A 26893-nucleotide genomic window follows, 5' to 3' on the forward strand; every position below is an offset into this window, starting at 1 on the left:
GCAATTAAACCAAACAGTAATATAAATCATTTTTACAAAAATTATAGAATGTTTCCGTATTACAAACACATGGCCGACCCATAGGGACAATAAAAAAAAAGGCACGCAGACAAGATGCCCTTACACTAACTGGAGCTAACTAGAAATGTGTGCTCGCTCAAAGTGAAGGTCAGCTGCTTTGATGTTTTGCTCGGGTGGCGGAACGGCCCACGACCCAATATAAGGTTCTATTGTGATTTGACCTTGACAGGCCGGGACCATCCTGAAAGACTAAGAAAAGATAATGAATAAAATTTCAGAAACGAAACGATGAGCCACGTTCATTAGAAGAAGTAACGTCGGCAAAGAAGGAGTGGTGTTTCGGGTCTGCCCTACACAGAGACACAATGGAAAATGCAAATATAATGTAAGTAACTTTTGATGAGTTTATACCGCAATTTCATTACTATACAGTGGCTTTAAAGACGGGTTCAGTTGTACTTGTTCGTTCTATGTGGCATAGTGTTTTCTACCGCGCACTATCTGGAGGAGAAACATCTGCTTTTACTGAAGCACCTCAAAACCTTCCTCTTTGCTTCTGCTTTCTCTCTCCCTCTCCCCTGCTACAACTGGTCCACTGTCTGCGACCTCGGTCCTGGGCCCTTCCACTCTCCACCTGCACTGCCTCCCTGTCAACCCCTGCACTGGGGGACTGTCTCAGTATCCTACAGCCCCCCCTTCCCAGCACTTGTTCTGCACTTACCTTGCACTTGCCACCAGCTGGCCCTATTTATTTATTATTTTATGCTACTTACCTTGTACTCCACTCCCCCCCCCTCCATGCCTCGCCACGCCTTTAAACACTTGTGTACACCCAGTAGCGCTGTCCTCGCTATGAAATGAATAATTTTAATAAGGATCTGATGGTGAGACTAATTTCATTTTTTATGTTTTTAGGTACATCATTCACTACTGTCTGTGTCACGAGTACCAGACACCGGCGGACGGCTTCTACAGCCGCCAGTTGCTTCTCCGCGTGAACAACGTTACCACCCTGACCATTTTATGGGACGATCGCCAAGTACAAGTATGCCCTTACGCGGTACTAACGGTTAGATGCAACATACCTACCGTTGTGGTGGCCTAGTGCCTCGTTGTTGGAACAGCCATGCGATTATCAGTGCGACAGAAGAGCTTATTTTTATCGTAAACCAACACCCTGTGTACTGCACACGAACATCGCTTCCCTCAAGACGAACTAATTTGGATCGAGAGCAAAGAAAAATGCAAATCGCTGAATATTCTCTAAACATTTGATGTCCAATAAACGTACTTTGCCAAATGTACAATCTTGCCGTTTGCTTTTAAACCACGGTTTCACATTCCGAATTGTGGTGCTGTATTGTGAGATGCTCTAAGACCCTGTGTACAGCAAAGGACCATCGCGTTCCTCAATACGAACTTTTTGGAACATGAGCAAATAAAAATGCAAATCGCTGAATATTCTCTAAACATTTGATGTCAAATAAATGTACTTTACCACATTTACAATCTTGCGGTTTGATTTCAAAGTACAGTTTCATATTCCGAATTGTGGTGCGCTGTATTGTGAGCTGATCTGTGTTGATTTCCGGGGTCTGTGTGGAGTCGCGTAGAAGACGCCTGGGCGCGTTTGCCTACGCAGCTCAGTCACGTCACGGATAGAGGCGGGGAATATGAATGTTTTGATAAAGTCTGTTTCAGGGGCGGGGGATTTGATTTAGTGCCGCAAAGGCAGGTGAGCCAGGTCGATGCGGCGGAATGATAGGATTATCACAAAATGGAGGCTGATTTCGAGTGCGATAATGGGCGAAAAGTCGGGTAAGGTCCATAGGAAAGTTTCCTACGATCTACCGATTTATGCTTACAAACACATGGCCGACCCGTAGGGACAATAAAAAAAAAGTCCCGGAACTATCCTTTAACAACAATCGCATATCTTTTATTCTGACTTTTATGTTTTTGTATGCATCTTAGAGTTTGGCTAAAAAGGCTTCCATCTGATCATTAGAGTTCAGGTCTGCAAAGAAGTATCCACTTCTTTTGTCTGAAAGTGGGATTTTGGTGCAAGCTGGCATTCAGATTCGCACCGATAGTAGTATGGCTCAACATCTGTATCACTCACTTCCATTTATCTTGCAGGTCTTGTGTTCTAGGAAAATTCTGCTTTTTATTTGTCACGCACCTTGGCATGACGTTCAAGCATCCTTCCACTAATTCCATACAAATGCTTAAGTCCCGTTTCATTCTTCTCATAATTAGTGGTTGGATTTTGGATTTTAAAAATGTTGTGTGTTGTGAGGAACCTAAGGGCATTCTACAATTTACTCCCCTTGGATTTTCCTCTCCGGTGGCCACGGAAGGGCCATCGCTTTTGGATTGCGACCCAGGGGGTGGGTATGTGAGTATGTAAGGGAGGAACACTTGGGTGAAGGGACCTTGGGGAGTGGGGAAAGGTGCCTTTAAGGTGAGGCATGGTATCCCCCTTTCTTGTGTTGGGCATGTCCAAGGGAGAACATTAATTGGAGTCAGGCAAAAGACTTTCACCTGCAGCCCTTTAAGAGGCTAAAGGTGCAAATAAGGAGTGACCCACATGAGACAGAGACCACCTGGGAGACCGCATGGGGAATCTCTTGTGAAGCCAGAGCACTGTGGAGCAGGCTGGAGAGGAGAAGCCAGTGAAAAGTACACCAGCGGATACAGGAGAGCAGGAAGGACACTGAAGCTGGAGAGAGCCGCGAGAGAGTCAAGTGCCCTACAGAGCTCCGACCAGCGTGTCCCCAGCTGGAGTTGGGGGACACAGAATCTTCCACTTTGCTACAGGAGGCAGCAAGAACGTGTGGAGGAAGCGAGCGCGCCTCGCTGGTGCTCCCAATCTCAGAGAGGGGAGCTAGCGAAAGAAGAAAAGGATCGTACAAGCACCTGGAGGAGCTGCTGAATGCTAGTAAATGACAGGGAGAGAGCACTTGTATCAGGGTTCTCTTGGGGCTTAATCTTGACCAAAGAAGGGGCAGAACGAATTAATGCATATAATGAAGGGGTCTGGAGACCCAATGGACATTGAGTGTTGAGAGAATTACCAAATTTAACAAACATTGAATATGAACTAAGAACAGTTATGCACAAGTAAAATGAAAATACTGTACGAATGGAGAGAACGTGATGTGTATTTACGAGCAGAGCGAATTTAAGGAAAAAGCATTTATGAACAATGTGAAAGCGAAAAACCAAGTGAAAACCAGTAATGAGAGTTGGTGAAGCACGTGAAAGGAAAATAAGATGCACTGCTGATTGGGGTGAAAACAAAGTGATAACAAGGAATAAACACAGCGAAGTGAAGTGTGTCAAAGGCACGTGTTGGTAGATTCAAGAGACTGCCAAGAAGAAACAAGAGTTCAAATGGTCTAATGTCACAAGTGCAGAGAGGAAACATATGGTGGCAAAGTAGTCCAATGAGAATTAGTGAACATTATAAAGTGCCAAAGGTTATCTGTCGTGTGACCTGTGATGGGTGGACCCTGTGGTCCGACAACTGCGCCTAGACACAGAAACCTCTACTTGGAGTGAGGCAAGGAAAATAAGGCGATTAAAGTTGTTTTGCCTCTTCAGTCTGTATGTGACTAAAAGAGAAGGAAGAGCCAATCTAATGGCCAGGAAGCCTAAGAGATGACCATTCATACTGAAAGCTGACAAAGTTGAATTAACTGTGAACTGTGTTGAACTTGGGAAAGGAAACCCCAAGGTTATTTGGAACTGGGGGAAGGGAACTCCAAGTCCGTTTGTGGAACTGTTTTGTACCTGAGGGAGAAGAAGCTGAAAATAAACCAAGAGCTGGAAGAATCTCAGAACTTTACTTGGAACACTGTTTCTTTGGTTGCTGACATCCCTACACATTGTATAGATTTAGTTCTGAGGGCAAGCATAGGTTTTGGACACAGACAGACATTTGAGTTTAACTTTACGACACAGACTATCCTTAGTTTCTTTATGTAGGGAAGTCCCACCTTAGCATAGGGCAAGTTAGGCCGTACTCCAGCCTGACATTTGAGAAATAAAAGCTTTATTTTAGAAAAGTGAATCTGTTGTCTGTCCTTAGTTCATGATGCCTTCACAGTGTCAAATTCTACATTAAATATTTATATGGGGCCAGGTGCTGCTCATCGCAAAAGTTTGCAGTGCGATTCATCACCTATTAATATCAACTATCAATTGTACAGTATTTAGCTGAGTGTTATTTATAACTGAGACTGTAGTAAAACCATAGAAGTCCACCTTTTGACATTTCCTGGCATTGCTCTTTGAGTATACAGTTAAATATTTATCATTTGTAAATCTTCAACAGGCAAAACTAAATTAAGGGAACCTTCATGTCTTATTATGAGGAAGTGGCCTATAATTATTTTAAAACCCTTGTGTTTTCTCACAATCTTTAGGTACATGTTGTCAGAGGAAGGCGAGTGGCTTGCAAAGGAGCTGGGCGTGTCTTTAGAGAAGGCAGAAGATGGGTCGGTTTCATTACAAGATGTGAAGAAGATCCAGAGGGAGGCTGCAAAGAGGTGAGAGAGAACCATGTGTATGATGAAACGGAGTAGCTGGTGCTTAGATTGCTAATGTGTTGCTAATGTGTCTTGTCATTGTCACCAATTCAACATAGCCATAATGTTCTCATCTTGAAAGTATAACTATTGCAGCTTTTGATTGCTTCAGTGGTGCACTGTAACACCACATTTTCATTTTCATTATTTAAACAAAATGTATTAATAAGAATATGTTCCTTTCAGTTACTTAACATTTTTGGTTCATGTACATTTTTGTTAGTATGTATTCATATCTATGAACCAAGGGGTTATTTTGTGATCTAACATTCCAGTGTGGTTTACTACAGATGCGAACCATCATACAATTAACAGTGAATCTGTCTCAGTACTGGCAGTCAGCATATCAGCAAAAGCATTCCATATCTTCTATATTTTTATGACATAATTTGGGAACGTTTCTGTGATGCTGGAAATGCATCGGAGGGACAGGGCCTCCGTATCCTTGCCCTTTACTGCTTTTTATCGTGTGTTCTGTCGTGTTTTCCGCGCAGGAGTTCAGCTGGGACTCCTGGCGGTGCAGCTCTCTTTCTTTTGGTTTGGTGAACGGACCGTGGGATACCCTTATGGCACCCATGAGTGGGGGTACAACCCTATGCCCCTAGTGTATGTTTTTGGGCAACTGTGGGTGGCCCGCAGAGCAGGGTATGGGCTGGTGGCAGCTCCATGCTGAAGTTGACAGGCACGCAGAGTATCCTCCATTTTGGGATACCCCAGCCCTGCCATTGGGATCAGTTGATTCCTGATGGAAAACAAGATGGCCCCTGTGGCCTCTTGCTTTCTATTATTCATTACCTTGTTTTCCCAAAGTCCTGGGAAGCCCTGACTCTGTCCCTTCCCCCTGACTGGCTGTTGGGTGGAAATGCCATATATGGTGTTGTTGTGAAGGCCCGGCCAGACTAGCTGGAGCCTTCCCGGTGATGTATGTTGTGGATACCTCCTGTGGGTGCAACCTGGTTGAATAGAGTGTGTGACGAATATGCATTCTGTGTTGTGGGTGTCTAGTATCTGGTGGTTGACACAACGACTGAGACAACCCTACACGAAACCGGTATGAATGCAGCTTGGAGTGTTGAATGGCTCGGTACTTGTCCCAATACACATAACTTGTTGTGAGTGTCTGGAGAGAAGTGAATGGCCTGAATACCTCGTGTGCCTGATTGGCTGCCTGCCTGCATGAATGCCCGTAGTCGTGATTGGATGCTTGAGTATGACCCAGCGGAATGAATGGGAGATCAACAGTACATCTGGGGACCTCTCACTGCTAGGAATCGTGTTCAGAAGCGGAAGTCCACTACGACGAGTAACTGGAGTAACTGACGCTTGACCTTGAAGCCCTGCTGGACGAGAAGAATTGCTGTTGCTCTCCTTCGCAATCTGAAAGCTGCTCTGTTTCCAAGGACTGACCCAGAGAGGACCTGGTAAGGCGCCCTCTTCCCGAGCTAAGAGGGACCATCGTGCACAGCTGATCTTTGCCAACGCTCCCTGGTAGACAGACCTTCGACAGGCTGCCGACACGATACGGGGACTGCTGCGGAACTCCAAGGAGAAGCACTCGGACTGCTGTCCGCCACTGTCGACGACTGCCGCCGCCGACCGGAGCCGCCATGCTCCGGTTTGCCTAAGAACTTCCATTGATCATCGGACGCTCTCGCCTGCATCGTCAACCGCTTGTCTCCCGCTGGAGAAGGCCTGACCGTCGACGCGGCGAGGAGCATCCACCGGTGGGTTTCCCGCCACCTAAAGACCACAGAGACGCCGACGACTCAACGCCCTTGCTGGGCCACAGTTCTTCATCATCTCTTTGCGGTCCAGAACTATCGTCACCGAGGTGCCCCGCACGCCTCTTCCTTGCAGGACGCCAACGCTCTGTCGACGACGAGCACCGCTAGGAACGAAGCTGCCACTTCCCTGCCGTAGTTCACCTTGTTCACCATCGGACGTTCGACGACCCGTGACTCCTGCCTTAAAGGGAGGGCACTCAAGAAGGGCCGTCGATTCCCCGACACTGAACGCCAAGTTCCCCGACGCCTCTCGACGATCCGTGTCTCCTGCCTTAAAGGGAGTCACTCAAGAAGGGCCGTCGATTCCCCGACACCGAACGCCAAGTTCCCCGACGCCTCTCGACGATCCATGTCTCCTGCCTTAAAGGGAGTCACTCAAGAAGGATCCGTCAACGCATCGTCGGAGAACTCTACTCCACCAGGTACATTGGGGGGGTAAAACCTTAATAGGAGGAAGTAAGACTATCGAACAATATATGGACTGGGCTTGTGCTATGTATCTTTATTTACAGGTTGCCCAGGTGGGGGGATCTCCACACAGAACTGTGCCTAGCGGTAGGGGTCAGCATTCTACCTATTGTTTCAACCATCTTGCGTTCCTGCCTATCTCTATTGCTGGTTTCCTCGTTATTAATCTGTGTGACATTTTAACCGTACTGTTGATGCACTTTAATGAGATTTGATAACCAATCGGTCTCTCTCAATATAAGCGTTATGCTTTAATTCATTGGTTCGGTATTCAAAACAATTGCTTTGGATCAGCATTCTATTACAGGGCACCCCGGGGGTTACCTAGCGAAGGCCAACTCACTGGTTTTCCTCTGCGCCTTCGTTCGACTCGTTGATGCTTCAACTTCTTTTCTCGTCAGGATCTGGGCATCCGACAGCTCCGGTCATGCTCCCGTTGCTCGCCCTCTGCAAATGAAGCCTGCTTTGCTTCTCATATACTCTGGTGAACGCAAAACACTGCAGTAGGCCACAGAATTAGGAGAGCCTCTCTCTCCTATGGGACAGCTGGTCTCACTACCGCTTCCTGCTGTGCAATCTCTGCAACTCGAGTTCCCGACTCAAACGACTCTCTTGGCCCCGCAACTCGCTGGAAACTCAGCAGCGGATCTGGCGTCTTCTTCCTCTTGTTTCTGCTGCTTCCACTGCTGTGGTCTACTTCTAATGGCCTGCACCTGAAGTGGTCTTAAATATTCAAAAGTCTCACTTGGGGGTGGATCATCAGAACCGCTAGATTACATACTATGGTTCTGATCTATTGTAACCTTATTTATTTCACTCAGTTTGAATATTTCATTAAATGTACCTGATGGAGTTATAACGATCAGAAGTAATGGTATTAACTTTATGATCCTTACATATACCATTTTCAGGTTGACCATAACGGTCTTCACCACTGACAATTTAGGTATTTCTGGGAAGGGAAGTTTTATTACTACAACAAGCTCTTAGGTATTCTGGTATTATGGAAATCTCAACCTCCGTAGAAGAAGATGAATACTGCGTCCCTCCTAATGGAGTATTACTATTCCCCTGGTTGCCTTCTCCTCCCAGGTGATCCACCCGGCGAATACCACCCCCAGGGTTGGTAGCATGTTAGGGCTGCCTTCCCCTGGCCACCTGGGAAGAGGTTTTAGGCAGGGATGGTGTGAGGACGCCACAAGATTCATCACAATCACTTCAACATGTCATCCCACCATATCTTCTATATTGGACCTGTGTGCAATTTCCAAGATTTTGCAATCCATCTCTTAGCCAGAATACTTGCCAGGTCCAATGGGGGGACTGGTATGTTTACTTACCCCCTGCACCCTGATTCACTCACTGACCATTGTAGGAGTTCCTGAAATTGCTGGGCCTTCTCAAATTATGATTCTGTTGGAGGAAGCCTAGGGTTTGCGGCTGCAAATTTCACTTCAGGCGTTAGGTTCTTGGGTGTGGCTAGTTTGCAGTTCCTTGCTCTGATGGACCATATTTTGGATTCTGGACAGTTGGACACTTAGGACACATTAACTTCGGAACCATCACTCGGGTGAAGACCTCAGAAGACTCCCAGGACGTCATGCAGACAGCGAGCAGTGGTAGCCACTTGAAAAAAACAGTGGTGGACAACACTCTTGGCGAGAACAAAGAAACTGGTCCTGCAAGGCACCTCTTTGCAGTGGAAAGCTGCAACTTCAGGGAAATCCTTCTTGGTCATAATCTGAGGATCTGCGGAGTCATAAGGCTGAACTCGGGACGGCAGTTGTTGCAACGAAGTAGCCCAGGTGGACATCTGGCTTGCCCACAGGATGGTTCAGGGACCGATCTGAGCACTTCCAGTGGCTGGATCTTTGCGCAGAGGTCTGGACTGGTTTTTCCCACCGGTCCAGGGTTTGAAAGGATCAATGCAGGTCTTCTGGAGATCTGCAGAGAGACAGTACTTCACTGAGCAAGTGAAATAGCTGCTGGTGATCTTCCAAAGAGGAGTTGTGGGTCCACAGATCTGCTCCCCTTCATAGGTGTCTTGGCTCCAACAGTAATCTGAAGGATGGCTGCAGGAGTCCTCCTTTTATCCAGGACTTGGGCTTGAGTTCCCCCCAACCCACCAATTGCAAGGAATGGCACCATTCAAACTGGCTGGGGCTGCCCAATCCAATCCTGGACAGCCTTTGGCTACTGCGTCTGCCCAGCAATGGATACACCTGGCAAGGATTTGGACTGGGTCCAGACGGACCCAGTCCCAACATTCGGTCTCACACACAGACAGACCCTTTACCCGCAAATGTTGGAGATTTCCCTGGAAAAACCAGCCACTCGAGGGCAGGAAAAAGGTCAAAAGACAAGATGGTTAAAGTACAGCCAAAAAGTTCATGGCACAGCCATTTAAGAGTATCTGGCACTCTAATTAGTATTATGGGTTAAAATGCAAAAGTGCATGAGATTATAAAAAAGAAAAGACGTAAAAGTATCCGCTGCCACCTTCCCATCCTGGACACATCATGCAAGTAGCCTCAAAGTTGCTAAACAAAGTTACAGGGACACAACGTGCCCCTATCACACTTCACAGAAGGTGATGTGTGCAGGACACATAAACAAAGATCTTTACTATGGAGAACAGAGTTCTTCTGTACTGATAGCCATAGGGACTGATCACCCAGAACAGATGAGCTTAGCAAGGTAAACTGAGTAAAAAGGCTTCACTTACCTCCAAAAGTCAGGAAAGGGTCAAGAAAATAACAAAACGTTGAGTGTCCCATTGATGCGTATGAAAGTAAAGTTGCAAAAATAAATCTTTCCTAATAGTCTTTATCCTCTAGAAGTACTGTTTTGCCCACCAAACGTCCTTATCTTCATTTACTTGAAAGTGCAGATACCCTACCCTGCTGAAATAAGGGGGAGATAACGGCACACCTCTCACCTCCATCTGTATAGGTCCTTGTAGCAAAGGTGGCTTCTGATTTCTTTTCAGTGGTGGGGTGTAAATATTTCCCATGAATGTGTGCCAGCGACTCAGTGTAGCAAGGGAGCACCAACCAATCCACAGAGATCAGGGAAGTTCTCCCCGTGAAATGTTTTAAATAATGGATTAAAAGGTTGTTTTTTTTCGGGACACTTTTGAAAATAAATTGGGTTAAAAGATATTCCAGTTACACTTGGGTTTGTAGTTTGACATATGAAAACAATCCAATAGATGCCAGTTTAACAACAGTACACAGGAGCTTTTTTTCAACACATTGTTCGGTATACCTTTTCACACAATATATCCTAGTATTATGTCCGTGTAAGAATATATTTTCATGCTGGCTGTGCTCACAATATATGCCAGTATTCTACCAGTGTAACAAGACATTTCAATGCTGTCTCTGTCAATATATACCAGTATTCTTGTGTAAGAACACATTCATGTTGGTCTTTACACATAATGCCAATGTAGGAAAACATGTTCATACTAATTGTGCTGATCTAGAGCAGTATCTCTATGTATGAACACACACATTGGGTTTCTCCCTAAAGCCAGTAATACTAACACTAACATTCCACTGTATATAAGCATGTCCATGTAGGTTGCGTCATTGTAGGTCAGTATCCCACTTAGAAATAATCGCATTGGCTTTGCCCATAATGCCAGTAATATTCCAATGCCATTGTATAAAAACATAACCATGCGGGCTGTGCCCCTATAGGTCAGTATCCCCATATAAGATCACTCCCATTGGTTTTGCCCATAATGCTAGTTATATTGCCACTGTATAAAACATGACCATGCAGGATGCAACACTGAAGGCCAGTAGCCCAGTTAAGAACACTCACATTAGCTTCTCCCATAATGCCAGGAATATTGCCAGCATTCTGAACCAGCCTGAGACCAACTGGAGAGAGGTGTGAAGAGGCATTTGTTTCCCGGCACGAGGCAAATTTCCAGTGTCCATCCAGGAAAATAAATGCTATCATGTCAGGCATGGTCTCTATAATGCCTCTCAAAGTCCTGTACATGTGTTAGGTGAGGGCGTGCAAGCCCTGTCCCATTTACAGCACTTTGGAGGCATTCATTTCCTTTTGCAAAGACTCTACATATGTTTACATTCTTTGCAAATGAGAAGGCTAGATTTGCGTTATGGAGTAAGTGAAAGAAATTAATTTGTTCTATCATGCAATTGTTTTGTTAGCTTAATCTTTGAGACCAGGAGCATCCTGAAATTCAGGGGGATGCCACCCTTGTGCCTCCTTTGGGCACAGGGAATTATTTGAATCTGATCTGCCATATTTATAATACCCTATTAATTGAACAGGTCATAATATGAAGAAATGCTGGATAGGTACAATTGGCCGGTTCCATGTGTTTTTACTGGCAAATGTTCACCATAGATTTTTTTACAACATGTTTGTGCTTTTACCCCACAAAATGCACTGGTAGAACGCACCTCATGCGCCCCCAACCTATCCCAAACAATGTTGCCTCACCCAAACCTACCATCTACCTTTTGAGTTTTTTGAGGGGAAAAAAATAAGTAAATAATGTGTGTTATAAAAAGGGGCGGTGAAAAAATTAAAAAAGGATACGCAACTGGCCAAGTATTTTGTCTCACAAAGATGGAAGGTGGGAATAGAACACAACTAAGTAGAGGTTGTTCGGAATTGGCTGTGTTCCGGTGTCCCTGTTCGTTAAAAGCAGAATGCAGCATGGAAAAATGCAAAGTAGTGTACAAACATGCCTGTGAGAAGGATAAGTAGAAGTTTAAATAGTAAGAATAATGCTGCAAAGGAGGTGATGGGGACAGCGCAAGAACTATTGCTTCTATAATATGCCATTGTAGCCCCCTGTTAAAATGGTAAATCTCCTGGAGAAGGGATTAAAGAAAGAAGATTAAAATGGCACCTGAAACTGTGCAGAAGTAAGGCTTGGACACAATAGTGGCCTATATCTTTGTGTGCAGATTTTTATTAATCAAGAAAGGTTTGGAAAACAGCCTCTCTATACCTAAAGCTAAGAGGGGTTTCCCTGACTCAAAGAAAACTAGTGAAATTGTCAGAATGTCAAAAACCAGATATTGTATTACTGTCGAGTCTCGAAAGCCTACCTCCCTGACACAAACATCTTTAACCAACTGTGCAAGGATGATCTATTCCCAAAGTAAAGTGTTCATGGTAGTTCCAACCAACAGAAAAGTTGCCAGTCTCTCAGGCAGTCAAAAGTAATTAAATAAACAATGTTCTAACTATAAGATTCCAAGGCCAGAGTTGTACCCCTTTCCTCTAGACTTCTTCTACTTTCATTCCTATTGGGCTTTTGAGGAGCACCATATCCCTTTAGGTAAATGTCACTTGGCAATTCTCAGATTCATAGTTCTTTTGTCCCACCAACTTGGCACAGTTCTCTACCAAGCATAGGAGTGTGTCCTTTTCACTTCTAGGGTCCTTGACCATCTTATTCTCAACTTCTTCTGTGGGTGTGGATCCCAGAATCGCAAGTCTCTAAACGGCTTGGTTTACTTTCTTGCCAAGCTGTTGTCCTCTCATGGACTGTCTCTTTTTCTTGCAGGGTCCCAGACCCTCTTGTTCCTCGTTACTTCAGGCCTTTTCTTTTCACATGGGTGCATGTCCCAGACTCACAATGTAGAGTTGTAGCTGCTTGGTTTATTCCCCTGCCAAAAATACAACTTTCCCTTGTTTTCTCCTTTTTCAATCAGGGTTCTAGACCCTGTTATTCTTGGCTTCTCGTATGGGTGCGGGTCCCTGAATCACACTTCGTTTTCGTATCTGTTTGGTTCAATCTCCTGCCAGACATAGGCTTCCTCTTTCTTGGTTATTCTCGGGGTCCCAGACCCTCTGTACTGTCACTTCCATATGGGTGTAGGTCCCAGACTCGCAATGTCCCTTCAGGGTCCTAGATTCTCTTGCAGTTTCTCTTTTCATCCCCTTGCTTTCCCAGACCTCCAACGCCTCTCGGGTAACCTGCATACCTGTTAGCTTCTTCATTGTAGGTAGCAGCGTTTCCTGAGCAGCTCCGTTGCTTCTCGAGGCTCCGGTAGCGTTCGGGTAAGCAGCAGGGTCTGCAGCTGCTCCGCAGACATCTGACTGCTCGGTTGGGTGTCCTTCCTCGCAGGTGCTTTGCCGGGGCTGGGGGTCTCCAGAGGTTCATCTCGGCAGCAGCGCGAGTAGTCCTTCCAGCTGGGACCAGATTTGCATTCTCATTTTCCTTTGTTCACGGCTTTCCTTTCGGCCCTCATCTGCTTGCCCGGTGTACAGCTCCTGCAGTTATGATATGATATGGCATGCATAATGCACCTATCCACAAGTGTTTCAAGGCGCGACGAGGCAAGGGAGGGGGAACAGAGGGAAGACCGAGACAATGATTTTACTAGGCAAGGTGACATTGAGATTGCGCTAGTGCAGGGGAGGGGGGGGAGGGAAAAGTGTGGGGGAAAGGGCAAGTGGGCAGTGCAGTACATAGGATAACAGTAAAATAAATAAAGACAATAAATAAAAGTGCGGCCAGCTGGTAGCAGGTGCAAGGGTAAGTGCAGACATCAGGTGTCAAGTGCTGGTGGGGGGCTGTAGGTATACAGAAACAGCCCCCGAGTGCAAGGGTTCCCAGGGGGGCAGTGCAGGTGTGCAGCTGGCGGGGAGGGGACCTGGGCCTGAGATCAGAGGGTAGCCAGGTAACCAGTGCAGTTTCCGCCAGGTGACCAGAAGGGGGAGAGGAGGAGAGAAAGCAGAAGCAAAGTGGAAGGTCTTGAGGTGTTCCGGAACCAGAGATGGTTCTCCTCAAGTTTCAGAGAGGCAGGGATGCTGTTCCAGAGGGAGGCCTCAGCAGAAGAAAGATCTACCACCAACTCTTTGCTTGGAGAAGTGACTGACCCTGTGGGAGTTGGAGGCGGATGAGCGAAGAGCTTGAGAAGGAAGATATTTAGGAAGAGGAAGTTGAAGGTATTGAGGCCCCAGGCCTCAGAAGGCCTTGTGTACAATGCAAAGGGTTTTGAACTTAATCCTCGCCGCCACTGGTAGCCAGTGCAGAGATTTCTGTCCTGGAGAGATAGAATCCCTGGGCTAGAGGCCAAGGACAAGTCTTGCAGTCCTGTTCCGGATGAGTTGCAGAGGGCGGAGAGTAGAGGCAGGCAGATTAAGAAAGAGGCTGTTGCAGTAGTCCAGCCTAGAGAGAACCAGAGCTCTGGAGACAGTGGGTTTCTGGGGTAAGGAGAGGAAAGGAAGAATGACTCTGAGGAGGTGCAGCTGGTAGTGTGACTTCTTAGAGATGTCAGAGATGTGAGGAGAGAAGGAAAGTGTGGAGTCGAAGAAGACCCCAATATTTTTAGCCTCACAGGTGGGAGCAGGAATAGGGCCAAGGGAGGCCGGCCAGAGAGTGACAGGAAAGGAGGTAGCAGGTGTGCCAATGAGGAGAATCTCGGTCTTACTGGCACTAAGGCAGAGATCATTGGCAGCACACCACTCCTGGATAGCAGACAGACAGTCAGAGATGAGAGAAGAAGAAGCGGTGAAAGAAGGGACCCTGAAAATTAGTTGCGTGCTATCCGCATAGCACTGAAAGTTGGGGCTTAGAGTGGCAAGCTGTGGGCAAGAAGGGCCAGGTATTGGTTGAACAGCCAGGGAGAAAGGTTAGACCCCTGGGGAACACCACAGTAGAGATAGAGGAGAGACCCACGTTGGACCTGGGAGGGTCGATCGGAGAAGAAAGAAGTCAGCCAAGCCAGGGCCTGATCGGTGATACCCAGGTTATCACAAAGGCGGTTGAGCAGGATGGCATGGTTGACCATGTCAAAGGCAGAAGAGAGATCAAGTAAGATGAGGACACAGGGGGTGTTGGAATCAAGGTTGGAGAGCAGGTCTTCACGGATGTTCAGGAGAGCAGTTTCCGTGCTTCTGGCAGCTCTGAAGCCAGACTGATGCTCATGGAGACAACCAACAGATTCAATGTGAAGATTAAGCTGGAAGAGGGCCAGCTTTTCCAGGAGTTTGCCCAGGAAAGGAGTGATGGAGATTGGGCGATAGTTAGCTAGGCCGGAAGAGTTGGCAGAGGGTTTCTTAAGAAGAGGGTGCACAAGGGAGTGCTTCAGGGGGAAGGGAAGACTCCAGTGGCAAAGGAGTGGTCGTTAGGCAGCTAGAGCAGGAGCCAGCGTGTCAATGTGGTCCTTGATGGTTTTGGAGGAACAGGGGTGAACCTGTTTTGATGAGACTTTCATAGATCGGACTTGTCTAGGGAGAACAGGGGAAAGGCATAGAAGGAGGGGGAGAGGTTGCCGAAGAAGGGCCAGGGGAAGGGCAGGGACTGGAGGACAGGGAGAAAAGAGAGAGGACAGGATGTCCTGAGTTTTAGAGATGAAATGAGAAGCCAGGGCTGTGCAGAGGTTGTTCCTCCTCTTCGGATCCTTGCTCTTCTGCATCCAAGCTGAGCTCATTTTGAACTCCTGCGCTGCTTTGTTGCTTTCATTTGGGCCAATGACATCCCATGAGTAGATAGACCGCTTATGCTATTTTCCACAGTAATCCTTAGGCTCTCGGTCATCTTTTTCACAGTACTTCTTTTAAAAACTAGATGCAAAATACTTGGTTGGTATTTCAGTCTTGTCAAGCATATTAGTTAGACTAACTTGACAATAGAGCACATTGGCTCTGGCTAGAGGGGGGAAAGGAGGACTTGGTATTGGAGAAGGGGTTGGAGGTAGTGAAACGGGGGCATACCGTGTTTCCTGAGAATAGTAGTCCCCAATCCCATAGGGGGCATCCTTCCCAATGTCATCCTCCCTTGGTGCACCACCCACAGGGTTATTATTGTACTGTGGACGCACCATCCTGCCCCTGTGGGAAAGGGCTCCCCCTAAGGGAGAAGGGACGACTTTCTCAGATTCGTCACACAGCCTGTATTCCGAAAGATGAGCATAATCAAGAGTGGATCGAGAGACGCAATACAGGATATTACTTTTATCTTTGTGTTTATTTGCTGTCAAGTAAAACAGCATGGATTTGATTTTGGCTGGGTTTATGGGGTGGGTGACGGGATTTCCCAAATCAGCAATACTTTCTTTGGGTCTGTCAACCTGAGCCCGTCCAAATCGCCCCTACATCAGGTCTGCCTCCTTAGTAGAAAACAGTAACTACATGGTGTCCTGCATGTCTTTCTTGGACTTTACTGTGTCTTTCTTGGTCAAAGCAGATGACCGAAGCAGATGTATTCAGGTTCTGGTGTTGGTCAGCTTTGACTCTCCAACCAAGTACCCCTAACTGATAATCATAGGCTTCTTAACAGGTGTCCATCGTAGGGCAGTTGCACAGATGTGAAGAACTCCAGGGTTTTCAGACTTCCTCTCCTGGTGGAAATGAGCAGACCTACAAGGTTTTTGTTATCTTTATGACTCTCCCTCACTGTATAATCCGAACTGGCCAAAACGATAGCAAAGAATTCCCAGACAGACTGCTTTCATCGAACGGCGGCCTGTCTGTGTCTACTGTGAGAAACCTGAAGGTGTCTCCCTGATTAGTCCCTGGGGATCTGTCATCCAGGTGGCCAGGACAGAGCCATCGCTATTGGATCCAGTTCCCTGGGGTGGACCAGTGAGGGAGGATCACCTGGATGGGGGGGTCCTTAGGGAGTGGAAGTGGGACACCGACGGGTGAGGCGCGGTATCCCCCTTCTTATAAACCCTTTTCCCCATCCTACCACGTAGGATACTCAGACACTCTAACCCCCCTCCCCCTTTTCCAACACGAATACTTTCGCACACAATGAAAGACAGCAGACTAACAACAAAGCCATTTACCTGACATGTCCCAACACAAGGGTCCGGCAAAGTCATGCAGTTGACCAGAATCACACACACCTGATGGCCCTTTCCCTTCCCCACAGGGATAAAAGGTGGAGCTTGGGAGCACAATACAAGCAAGGCAGACCGCACGATGAGACAGCTATCCAAGTACGGCAGTTCAAGAGGAGGAGAAAGGCGGTGAGAACCGAAAGGGTGACAAGGAGAGAAGCAACCTTGCCCTTTCTGACCCAGACCCCCGAAACCTCAGTGGAAGTAACTGTAAGACCGCGAACAATAGCCAGCGTGTGTTGTAGCAGATGTCAACAGTACACAGAGTCCTCCTACGTTGATAACCAAGGCAGGGAGAGACACTTGCTAATGTGGTACCGTCCTTGACTGCAGAGACCAGATAAGCCAAGCGGTTCATCACAGCCGCTGAGTCGAGGGGAGAACCGATAAAAAAACGAACTGTGTTGAACGAAAGCTGCAAATGGCAAAATAAGGGAAGTTCAAAGAACTGTTAACATTAAGGGAAAACAAGCTGCAGAGGGATCCGGCACCACGTGGGTGCTCATTCGAGATACTCTGGTTGATCCCACGTTTGTTGAAACTACACATACCAGAAGGCCCTAGGAGAGCCGCAAGAAAAAGGTAAATGTGGTCATATAGGAGTCTAGCAAAATCCCTTGTACAGTCGAAAGTCTTGGACCGACGAACCATTGAAAACCCAAAAGAAGTGAATACTGCATCGTAAGAAAGTAGAAGGAACTGAGAGGCTGGCAAACGTGAACCCGACGGAGGAATGCTGGCAGAACGCGTGAAGCACGATGCCCCGATCATTGTGTTGACAAGAGTGAACCAGACAGAGGGATGTCCACAGTGGACTGTTTAAAAAGACATTAAGACTTGTGAATGCAACAGGTGAAAGTGTTTTGAGGAAAGCCGTAGTGAACCCGACAGAGGGAGGCTAACATTCGAGAAGGGTCTGAACCCGGAAGAGGGGGATCCCGTGTTGAAAAGGCATCACCCAATGCGCAAGCAGAAAGGAACCTTTGTTTGTTATTTTGAACACATTAGGTCCTCGGAGGCAGGAGACTTTTTGTAGAAAAGAGACTTATCCACTGAAGTTCCTGATAGCTGAGAACAGAACTGTTTGTCTCGTGCTGGGAAAGCCTGAGCGTGTGCTGTGCTCAGGAGTCCCGCCTTGTCCCGTGCTCAAAACGTGGGGAAGGGAGACGCCAGCTACTGCACCCTGACTTATCATTCTTAGTATAGGCCCTTTTATTTGGCAAGATGCTACTAGGACTGCCTTAATATTATTTGATGGTCGTAGAATACTCCCATCTTAGATTTAGATTAGGCGTTTTTCCAACCTGCATATACAGTTTAATAAACACCCTTGAACTGTAATCACTTGTGTCTGTCTTTACTGTTGCCACCATGAGTTCCTTACACTGCGCGCATCTGTTTACTGCGTTTCCCCGTAGGAAAAAGCGGCAGAGGGTGAGGTAAGGAGGGGGTTTGGGGAAGGGTGGGGTGTGTATGTTTTTCGGAAGTGGGTGGGTCAGGGGAGTAGGCATTTGGGATCGGGTCTGGGAGAAGTGTCCGCACATTCTAGATGTGGGAGTGTGGTGGGGAGGGGAATGGGGTTGCAGAGGTGTTCCCGCATTAGGGTACTGGACGGAAGGCAGCACCACAATAGAAAAAAAGATTCTCTGCAATGCTGAAATCGGACTCGGTGAAACAGGAGTTTATGAAATCGGCTTGCTGGGAATTAACGTAGATCTGTATAATATTCCTTAGGACTGCGATTTCTGGGTGCTATCTCATGCTCACTCTCCTTTATACCTTTCACCTCTCTTCATCATTTCCTGTTCCTTTCCCCCTCCTCTCTGCTATCTCTTTTCCTCCTCTCCACCTCTTTGTCACTCTGCAAAGATCTCTCCCTCCTCCCTTTTTTTTCTTCCCTTACCTCGCAACCATTATTCTGTCCTTTCTACTGCCTCTTTTTCTCCTTTCCAACTCCTTGACCTTTTTCTCCAACTTCTCTGCTTTGCTTACTCCATTGTTCCCCTCTGCTCTTCTCTTTTCCTTCACCTCCACTTTGATTTCTCTTCTCTTGCACCCTTCCTTGGTCTCCTTCTGACAACTCTTTCCTCTCTTCCACCTTTTCACTACTCTCTTCTCTCTTACATGTCGTCTCGCTTTCTCCTCTACATCATCGCCACTTTTGTATGCACCTGCCACTCCGTACTCCTAAATCCCACCACTCCTCTTTGCTGCTTTCCCTTCATTGGATTTGTGGCAGTGTTAGATAACCCTCTAACTGGGCTCATCTGTGTGAGTGGTGCAAGCCTGGCCTGTGAATGGGCATGCCCTGCACAAACTACTGATTCCTCAGTTGACTGGTGTTGGCTAATAGACAGCCCACAGACCCCACTAGCTGAGTTACAAAACCTGTGTCCGCCATTTTGGAATTACTGTGCCCAGTGTTCACGTTCCTGTAACTCTGAGGAGGCTGCAGGATGTTCTATCCTGCATTAAGGTATCTGAGCATGAATAAGCGCCAGTCCTGCAGTTATTTTCACATGAAACACTCGCAAAACCCCTGTCTCTCTTCTAACCAGGTTACTCTGACTACAGTACACAGCTATGGATGCTTAAGTTTACAGTTTCACAATGGACAACTCTGTCTTCATCCATATATTGATGCTTCCCAGGCCGCCATAGTGATCCCCAGTTAGGGAAATCTGCCTTAGCCACTAGGCTATGGATGATGTGGGGTCCCCAGTTGAACCCCATATAGCTCCTCATACGCCAGCATTATGGAACATGTTGGGACCTCTGACCCACAGGGTCACCATTGTCTAATCTCCTAGCCTCCATCATCGGACTTCATCCCAGGTCCCTATCTGACGCCTGAAAGATGGACATCCTGCTTAGTGAGTTCATAACAAGGTCAAAAATAAATCAAATAAATCAACAGGGACGGAACTGATGAGGCAGAGCGGGTAATTTAGGTGGTTCAGAATTAAGAGCTAGAAGGAAGTACAGCAATCCCATCAATGCCATTAAATTAGAAATAATATGGCAGGTGGCTGATCTCAGCCAAAATGAATCTCTCCCCTCTTGTTGCTGTCTCTGTTTCTCCACTTCTTTATAATTATAATTGTTCTTTGATAACACGCTTAATACCAGAGAATGGGATTCTACCCTGTATTGCGCTCTAAGACAAACGTGTTGCCCCTGAGCTATCCTTCCTCACCCCCTCTGAGTTTGACTTGGATGCCCTTCATTTCACTCTTCTCTATTTCTGTTTCTCTCACTGTCTCCCACTCTTCACCTGCTCTCTATTACATGTTCCCTGTTTTTCCACATGCTTTCTTTCTCACTGTTTGCTTGGTTTTATGTAGGTAGGCAATGGGATAAGACTGGGTGTTAGGCAGAAACCTGTGCAGTTCCCTTAGGGACCACTGCAAAAGATTTAAGACTACAGGTGTTTGGCAGTAAACCCACTTGGTAGCAGTCTGTACCACACAGATTCACTTGGTAGCTGTGGCTGAGCAGTCAGACTTCCCTCAAGAAGAGTTAGGCAGTATACAGAGCATACAAAATAGGTACAGAAATACAGTAGTACAAGCAAACACTGACCAGAGCTTGGGTGTAAAAGTATATAATTATTTATTTAACACACACTTATAAAACACACTAGCACTAAATTGGTAAGATAAGTTCAAAACACAATCACTATTATCATATGTACATCTCTGATTACTTGTTGGACAAGTCTTAATTAACACCACTTATTTCCAGACAGAGGTGAGCGCTTAACGTTCGATGGCACTCCAACAAGTTAAATAAAAAGGGAGGGAAAAGCAGAATTATGGAAGCATACACACTAAACACATTTTAAAGAACCACAGCAAGTTAGGAAGGCACAGTCTACTGATGAGCAAGGAAGTTTAGGTGCCAGGCCCACTTTCAAGGGAGCCAGGCGGAAGATGCCCAAGATCAGACAGTTACACAGAGTCTTCAAAGTTTGTGGAGCTAGTTCGAAAAAGGTTTAGTTCAGTGCAGGAAAGTTAGCTAAGGTGTCCCAGGGTGGTGTCGTCGTTGCAGGCCGGCTCAGCTTCTCCCTCCTCGGATTCTTAGGTCCTGTGGCGACTTCTGAAGTTCCAGTCCCCAAAGCCCTGCTTTTATGCAGCACACCCCCATTCAGTCAGCCTAGCTGTCAATCAAACATGCTAAGTGGTGAGCCGGCTCACCACTTGGGCCAATCACACAAGAGTGCGACTTGAGTTACCAAGGTAACTGAGTCCAGGGTGCCTAAACCCCCTCCCACACCCCCTGTGGTACCCAGACAGAGTGGCACCACTTTTGGAGGCTTCTGTGGAGAAACCTGCCAAAAAGTGGAACAAAGGGCTCGACTTGGGTTGGAGTCACAGAAGAGAACACAGACGCCATTTTAGAATCGAGTTCTGGCAAAAAATACCAACGGGCGAATTAATATTAACTAAATAAACCGGCGGTATGTTCGAGGCTATAAGAATTAAATAATTAAAGTTAGTAGCCTCGGACAATGGGAAAATCCCATAGAGATATATTCGTGGTCGAATATAAAAAGTAGTATCCACTGCCACCAGCCAAAACTCGATCAGGGGGGACGGAGAGGTGCCCCCTCGAACAACAGACCCCGGGGCAATCGAATTGCCCCGACCAGTATGTCCACAACATGATGATTTGTACTGGTTTCTGTTCATAATTTGGGACTAGCAAAGCCAATGGTGACTTTACATGCCCTGGGAGACAGTAGTCAGTCCCAGGGTATGGAGTCTATGTTGGGGGGTCGCTACGACACCCCTGGGTTACGGCACGGAGGGTGCTGTGTAACCCACATAAAAAAACCACGAGACCCTATGGAGTAAAAGACCCCATAGCCCATAAAACACATGGAAAGTTAAAGGAACACCTCAAATCATGTCTAAGAGTGGGAGCAAAAGAATCTCACTCTTAGCAGGAGAGAAAAAAATAACCCCAAAAAATCCAGCAAAGCTGCCGGGGGACTCACTAGGTTTGGGAAATTAGCCTTACAGAGAATTCTCCCTAACACTGGGAAATTATGCAGATGCATGATGAGTCTTACGGGTGCAGTCCTGATTCTCTTGTAAGGGGCATTATAAAGGAGTGCTGGCAATGGAATCACAATGAAGCATCCTTGTGTTTCATATGTGGGTCACATGTGGATCATATTTTGAGTTTTCTCATTCTTTAGGAAGATCTGGTTAAATCTTGGTGATTGAGTTTGCGGAAATAATATTGGCCTTTGTCCATGATTCAGGTCCAGAAGAGGAAGGTGGAATGTGGTGAGCCACAGAGTGTGGGCCGGAGGGACTGAATCAGAAATGTTCAACAAGCTTGAGAGCATTGCAATGTCTCCTTCACCTCGGACACCTGTGCTAGGGTGCTGCATCAGCAGAGCTTTGGAGCCGGCAGCTGTGAAGGGTGAAGTAAGAACTGCATACTACTTTGATGTATACACCTTAGAAGTGATAGTTGCGAAGATGATGTATGTAAGTTCTTGTGAATATATCTATTCAATATAGAATATGTTGTTAGTTTGTATTGTTAGATTTCCTTCTATACGTTATGCTTATTCCCATTCTTTGCTGCTCTGCTACCTTCTGAAATAGGAATTAAACACGAGTAGGCACCATTCACCCTGTGCTCCTACATACAATTTCCCTTCTTCCTTCATTATCTCTCCTCAGTATTCTAATAGCTGTGTATATATATATATATATATATATCTCCCCCCCCCCCCCCAAGGACAAGACCCGCTACAGGAGAAAAAAAACACTGCTGATGATTACGTAGCAATGCAGATGTAGAAACAATTCCAGGAGCCCAGAAAGAGCACGTAGAAGTGGACTGCAGGTTTGTAGGAAATGATAAAAGACGGAATGTAGGAGGGAGACAAGAGCAGGGGCGAGCAACAAAGGAATCGAGGACATAGAAGGACAGTGGAAGGAGCATTGTAGCAACTACAGAGATACGTTTCAAGGCATTTGCTTGCTGGTTCTTGTAGCGGCGGTTACTGCAGTGCGGACTCTACAGCAGCAATCTTTGCTTGTGTACGTGCGTGGGCGCCATGAAAGGGCCATCTGAATCCAAGATAGTGGATCACCTTTTAAACTGTCAACCCATGTAACTATGGTATGTCAGTCAGTATTAAAACACTAGTGGCTGTTCATCGCCACAGGGTTTGCACATGAAGCCTCTTTCAACTCCAACAGGCGACCCGAGTAGGACGAGGGTGTGTACTTTAGAGACAAGGTCGCAACACAGATTTGTGGGGAGAGTGGATGGAGGAAAGGGAAGAGAAAGGAAGGTATTGGAGGGGGTAAGACCAGGATGTTGTAGGTAATAGACCCAACAGGTTCAACATTTGCAAAAGGTTCCGAGAGGTATAAGTCTTGACCAGTGGGGTCCGGCTGCGGGAAGTGACAGTGTGCGGTGAGGGACGAAGGGGCTCATCGGAGCAAAGAGGATACTGCACAGTGCGGGACGGAGTCGGCCCACCAGAGGACAGCAGTCAATAACACTGTGGCTGAGTCAGGCAAGCGCCGTGCGTCTCCCCCGCTTTGGATCCCCCCCTTAGAAGTGCGAGGAGAGCAGGGCGCACACCAGCTCACTCACCTGGCCCGTGGAGGGCTCCGGCTAATGAGGTGAGGAGCAGTCCGGGGAAGAGAGAGGAGAGACCGGGGCAACGCGGTGATACTTAGGGACATGCTCCCTCTGTGAACATACAGGGGAGATACACGGATGAGCTATGATGGCTCGGAGGTACGCTGTGCTTGTACCGCTGAGTGCACGGGGCACAGGAACAAGTGACAGCTGCCTGGCATGAGAAGATCAACCGGGGCTGTGTGGTGATTCTTTGAAATGCGTTTCTGGCTGAGTACTTCATATTGGAATGAGAGAGAGACAGCCTGGTGTGCCTTGATGTGCACAGTCTCGCCCTAACTGAGGCATTGGACACGTGAGAACAGAGGAGCAACCTGGATAAGAAGGCTCTGGAACCAGGTGGTGCAGTGGAATTGCAGATGCGCGCTTCTTACAAAGAGAAACGGACAGTCAGACAACATGATAGACAGCCGCTTGTCCCCAGCTGCGGCACCGAGATAGCCACAAGGTCTTGGGCTGCAAGGTTGACCTAAAGACTGACTCCTGGCAATGCAGGCCTGCAGTCCAGTTGGAGTGAATGGACAAGGCCAGAGGATTATTACCTACAAGGGGGCGAATGTAAGTACCCTGGCTGTGAGGCAGAACTGATTACAAGGATGCTGCAACACTGAACCAGGCGCAACAAGAGGAAGCGTCCACGAGCTCACTGCCTCCGACAACCACACAACGGGTGCTGGAGTGTTCCGGGCCCATCGGCGGGACAGTTAAAAGTGGCCTTAGTGTTAATAGGTAGCCACGGAGTCACTTCGGGCTGGGTGCAGCGGGTGAATAGTGCACAATAACAACACACTCCACCCAGGCACTAACACACTAGACTGGGAACAGTGAGTATAGCTCTGTAGGACGCACACAGAAGCATTACTCTCGCAAGTAATATTTGGGACCAATTGGATTGGAGGCTGTCTGTTTGAATGCCTCCCAAGGCTGCCAAATCGAAAGCAAACCAACCGACATTGGACGGTTTTGTGAGAACTAAGCAGCAGGTAGCCGAAAGGGGCATGGAATCGGTTCCGGGGAAAGACAGAGGTGCCACGGAGTTGCATAACTTAAGTCATGCTGGCGATGGCAGACCGCAAGACATCATTTGGGCGCATATAGAAGCTGTACTGCTGAATGTAGGGTTGCTGTGCCAGTATGTGAGAGGCTTGGCGGAGCGTACCGCGATGCTGGAAACACAAGTGAAAGAGAATTCAGGCTTGCTCTGGAACGCAGCGGCGGATGTACACGTTCTGCAGCAGAAGGTCAGCCTCTTGGAAAATAGAGTGGAGGAGGCAGAGGGACAGGCTCGGAGGAATAACATTTGTATCGTGGGCCTGCCTGAGGGAGAGGAAAGCTCGGACCGCACAGCTGAAAAGCAGGCATTATTACAGAGTAGATGGAAGGGGCAACTATTTGGTTCCCCATATTCTGCCTATGCTCGAGGGGTCCTGATATGGATAGCGCCTGCGGTACCCTTTAAGGTTACCCACATTAAAACGGACAACGAGGGCAGAATGGTGCTTGTACAGGGCCTCCTTGAATAGGTAGACACTTGTTTAGTCAACACATATGTCTCGAACCATAGTGCTGCCAAGTTTTTTCAGTCGCTGTACCCCCGGTTGGGCCCCTTCAGAGAAGGTAGTACGATATAGGGGGAGACTTTAATTGTACATTAAATCCAGCTTTAGACAGATTGGATGTTAAATATACTACACCATTGCCGCCTGCCAAGACACTCCATACTCTTCTAGATTCTTTTGCTTTAGTGGATGCCTGGAGAGTTCTTCACCCAGACACTACTCACACTTTGCGGTGCTGCATGCAGTGAACACAAGAATAGATTATTTTTTCACAGGGAAGGAATTGACACACCAGATTACGCACGCCCAGTAGTAAAAGTAGAGTCTTATCGGATCATGCTCCGCTTAGCTTGCAATGGCAATACGTCGCCCGTATGGCTTTGATACCTATGTGGAGGATCGGGAGCGAATCGCTGAAAGACCCCCCTTTTCGCGATTGCATTGAAAGCGCCATTACTGAATATGTGTCGCATAATCTGGGCAGCGTGCCTAGTGCGGGCACTTTCTGGGAAGCTATGAAAGTGGTAGTCGGAGGGGTCGCCATAGCAGGGTCCAGTAGTGTCCAGGCAAATATAAACAAAGAACTGAGCACTGCTGAGGAACAACTGAGAATGTTAGAGCAATCCCGAGTACAGCATCCGGACAGGGAAGCGAAGGAGAGAGATTTAAATCAGAAATGCGTAGACTGCTGGGAAAGATTGGGCAAACACAGTTTTGCTAGATATACAGAAAAACGGCATAAGGAAGAGAATAAGCCGGGACGAATGCTGGCATGGTTATACAAAAACGAGGAGAGACGTAACCCCATACATTCAATAAATACAGGGCAAGGAGAAGTATGTCACACCCAGAAAGGGGTCAATGAGGCGTTCTGTGAATTTTACAGACAATTATATAAGGAGAGATATCTAGCACCCACCTATAGGAGGTGTTAAAGGAAATTGAGCTCTCGGAGCTGACCCAGAAGGAAAGGGATGGTTTGGAAGCATCTATCAATCTGGAAGAGATACAAAGAATGAATGCGGGGTTGCCGACAGGAAAAAAACACCAGGCTCGGATGGGCTGCTTAGCGAGTTTTATAAAGAATCCGCACAAGCCTTAGGCACCCACTTGCTTAACATGTTTAATGATGCGTATGACACAGGGCTCTTCCCACTTAGCCTGAGAGAATCCGTAATTATACCTCTTCTTAAACCCCACAAAAACCTGGAAGATTGTAGTTCTTATAGGCCACTCTCGATGCTCAATCGAGATAGTAAGATATTAACGACTATATTGGCAGCTAGAATGAAAGAAGTGATACTTAGGTTAGTGCAGCCGGATCAGATGGGTTATGTTCTGAATCGGAGCATGGCCTGGAACTTGCAGGGATTACATTATGTGATGGACAGAACAGCATCCTGGGAGACTCTTTGTGCCATAGCCACACTGGACGCTATGAAGACGTTTGATGCAGTAAGGTGGGACTGGCTCTATGCAACACTGCATAGATTTGGCTTTGGACAGACGTTTATGAAGTGGGTCCAGTTAATATATACTAGACCGATGGCTAGGATGAAGACGGTTAGGAGTATTTCTGAGGCGTGGGATTTGGGGAAAGGAACCAGATAAGGATGCCTGTTGTCACCATTACGCTACGTCCTTGCCATGGAACCAATTGCAGAGTATCTTAGAACATAATATATAGAGGCAGGTGTGGAAATAGATGGTGCCAGACATCTGATATCCCTATATGCGGATGACACACTCTTATATGTCCAGAACCCTAAGGACAATTTAGAGCTGTTGCTGGAAGCGATGGCGCTTTTTGCAAAACTCTCAGGGATTTCAATCAGTATGGACAAGTCTCCATTATTTCCGATAGCGGGTCTGTGAGGGATAGAAGTTGGTGCTTTGCCTGTGCTTGCTCTGCAGTGGTAAGTATACACATTCAGGTATTTGGGGAT

General features: G+C 47.0%; 1 protein-coding gene across 2 annotated transcripts in view; it reads left to right on the forward strand.

The window, feature by feature from the left end:
• Positions 1-26893, forward strand: part of POLG (DNA polymerase gamma, catalytic subunit) — a 1004779-nt gene that overhangs the window by 920135 nt on the left and 57751 nt on the right. For both annotated transcript variants that reach the window (XM_069624312.1, XM_069624311.1), the window contains exons 19-20: positions 4452-4574; positions 21983-22151. In XM_069624312.1, coding sequence (XP_069480413.1) covers positions 4452-4574; positions 21983-22151 — 292 coding nt within the window. The remainder of the gene's footprint in view (positions 1-4451; positions 4575-21982; positions 22152-26893) is intronic.

The sequence above is a fragment of the Ambystoma mexicanum genome, chromosome 11 (genome assembly GCF_040938575.1).
Source record: "Ambystoma mexicanum isolate Mex_15411 chromosome 11, UKY_AmexF1_1, whole genome shotgun sequence".
Taxonomy (NCBI): Eukaryota; Metazoa; Chordata; class Amphibia; order Caudata; family Ambystomatidae; genus Ambystoma; species Ambystoma mexicanum.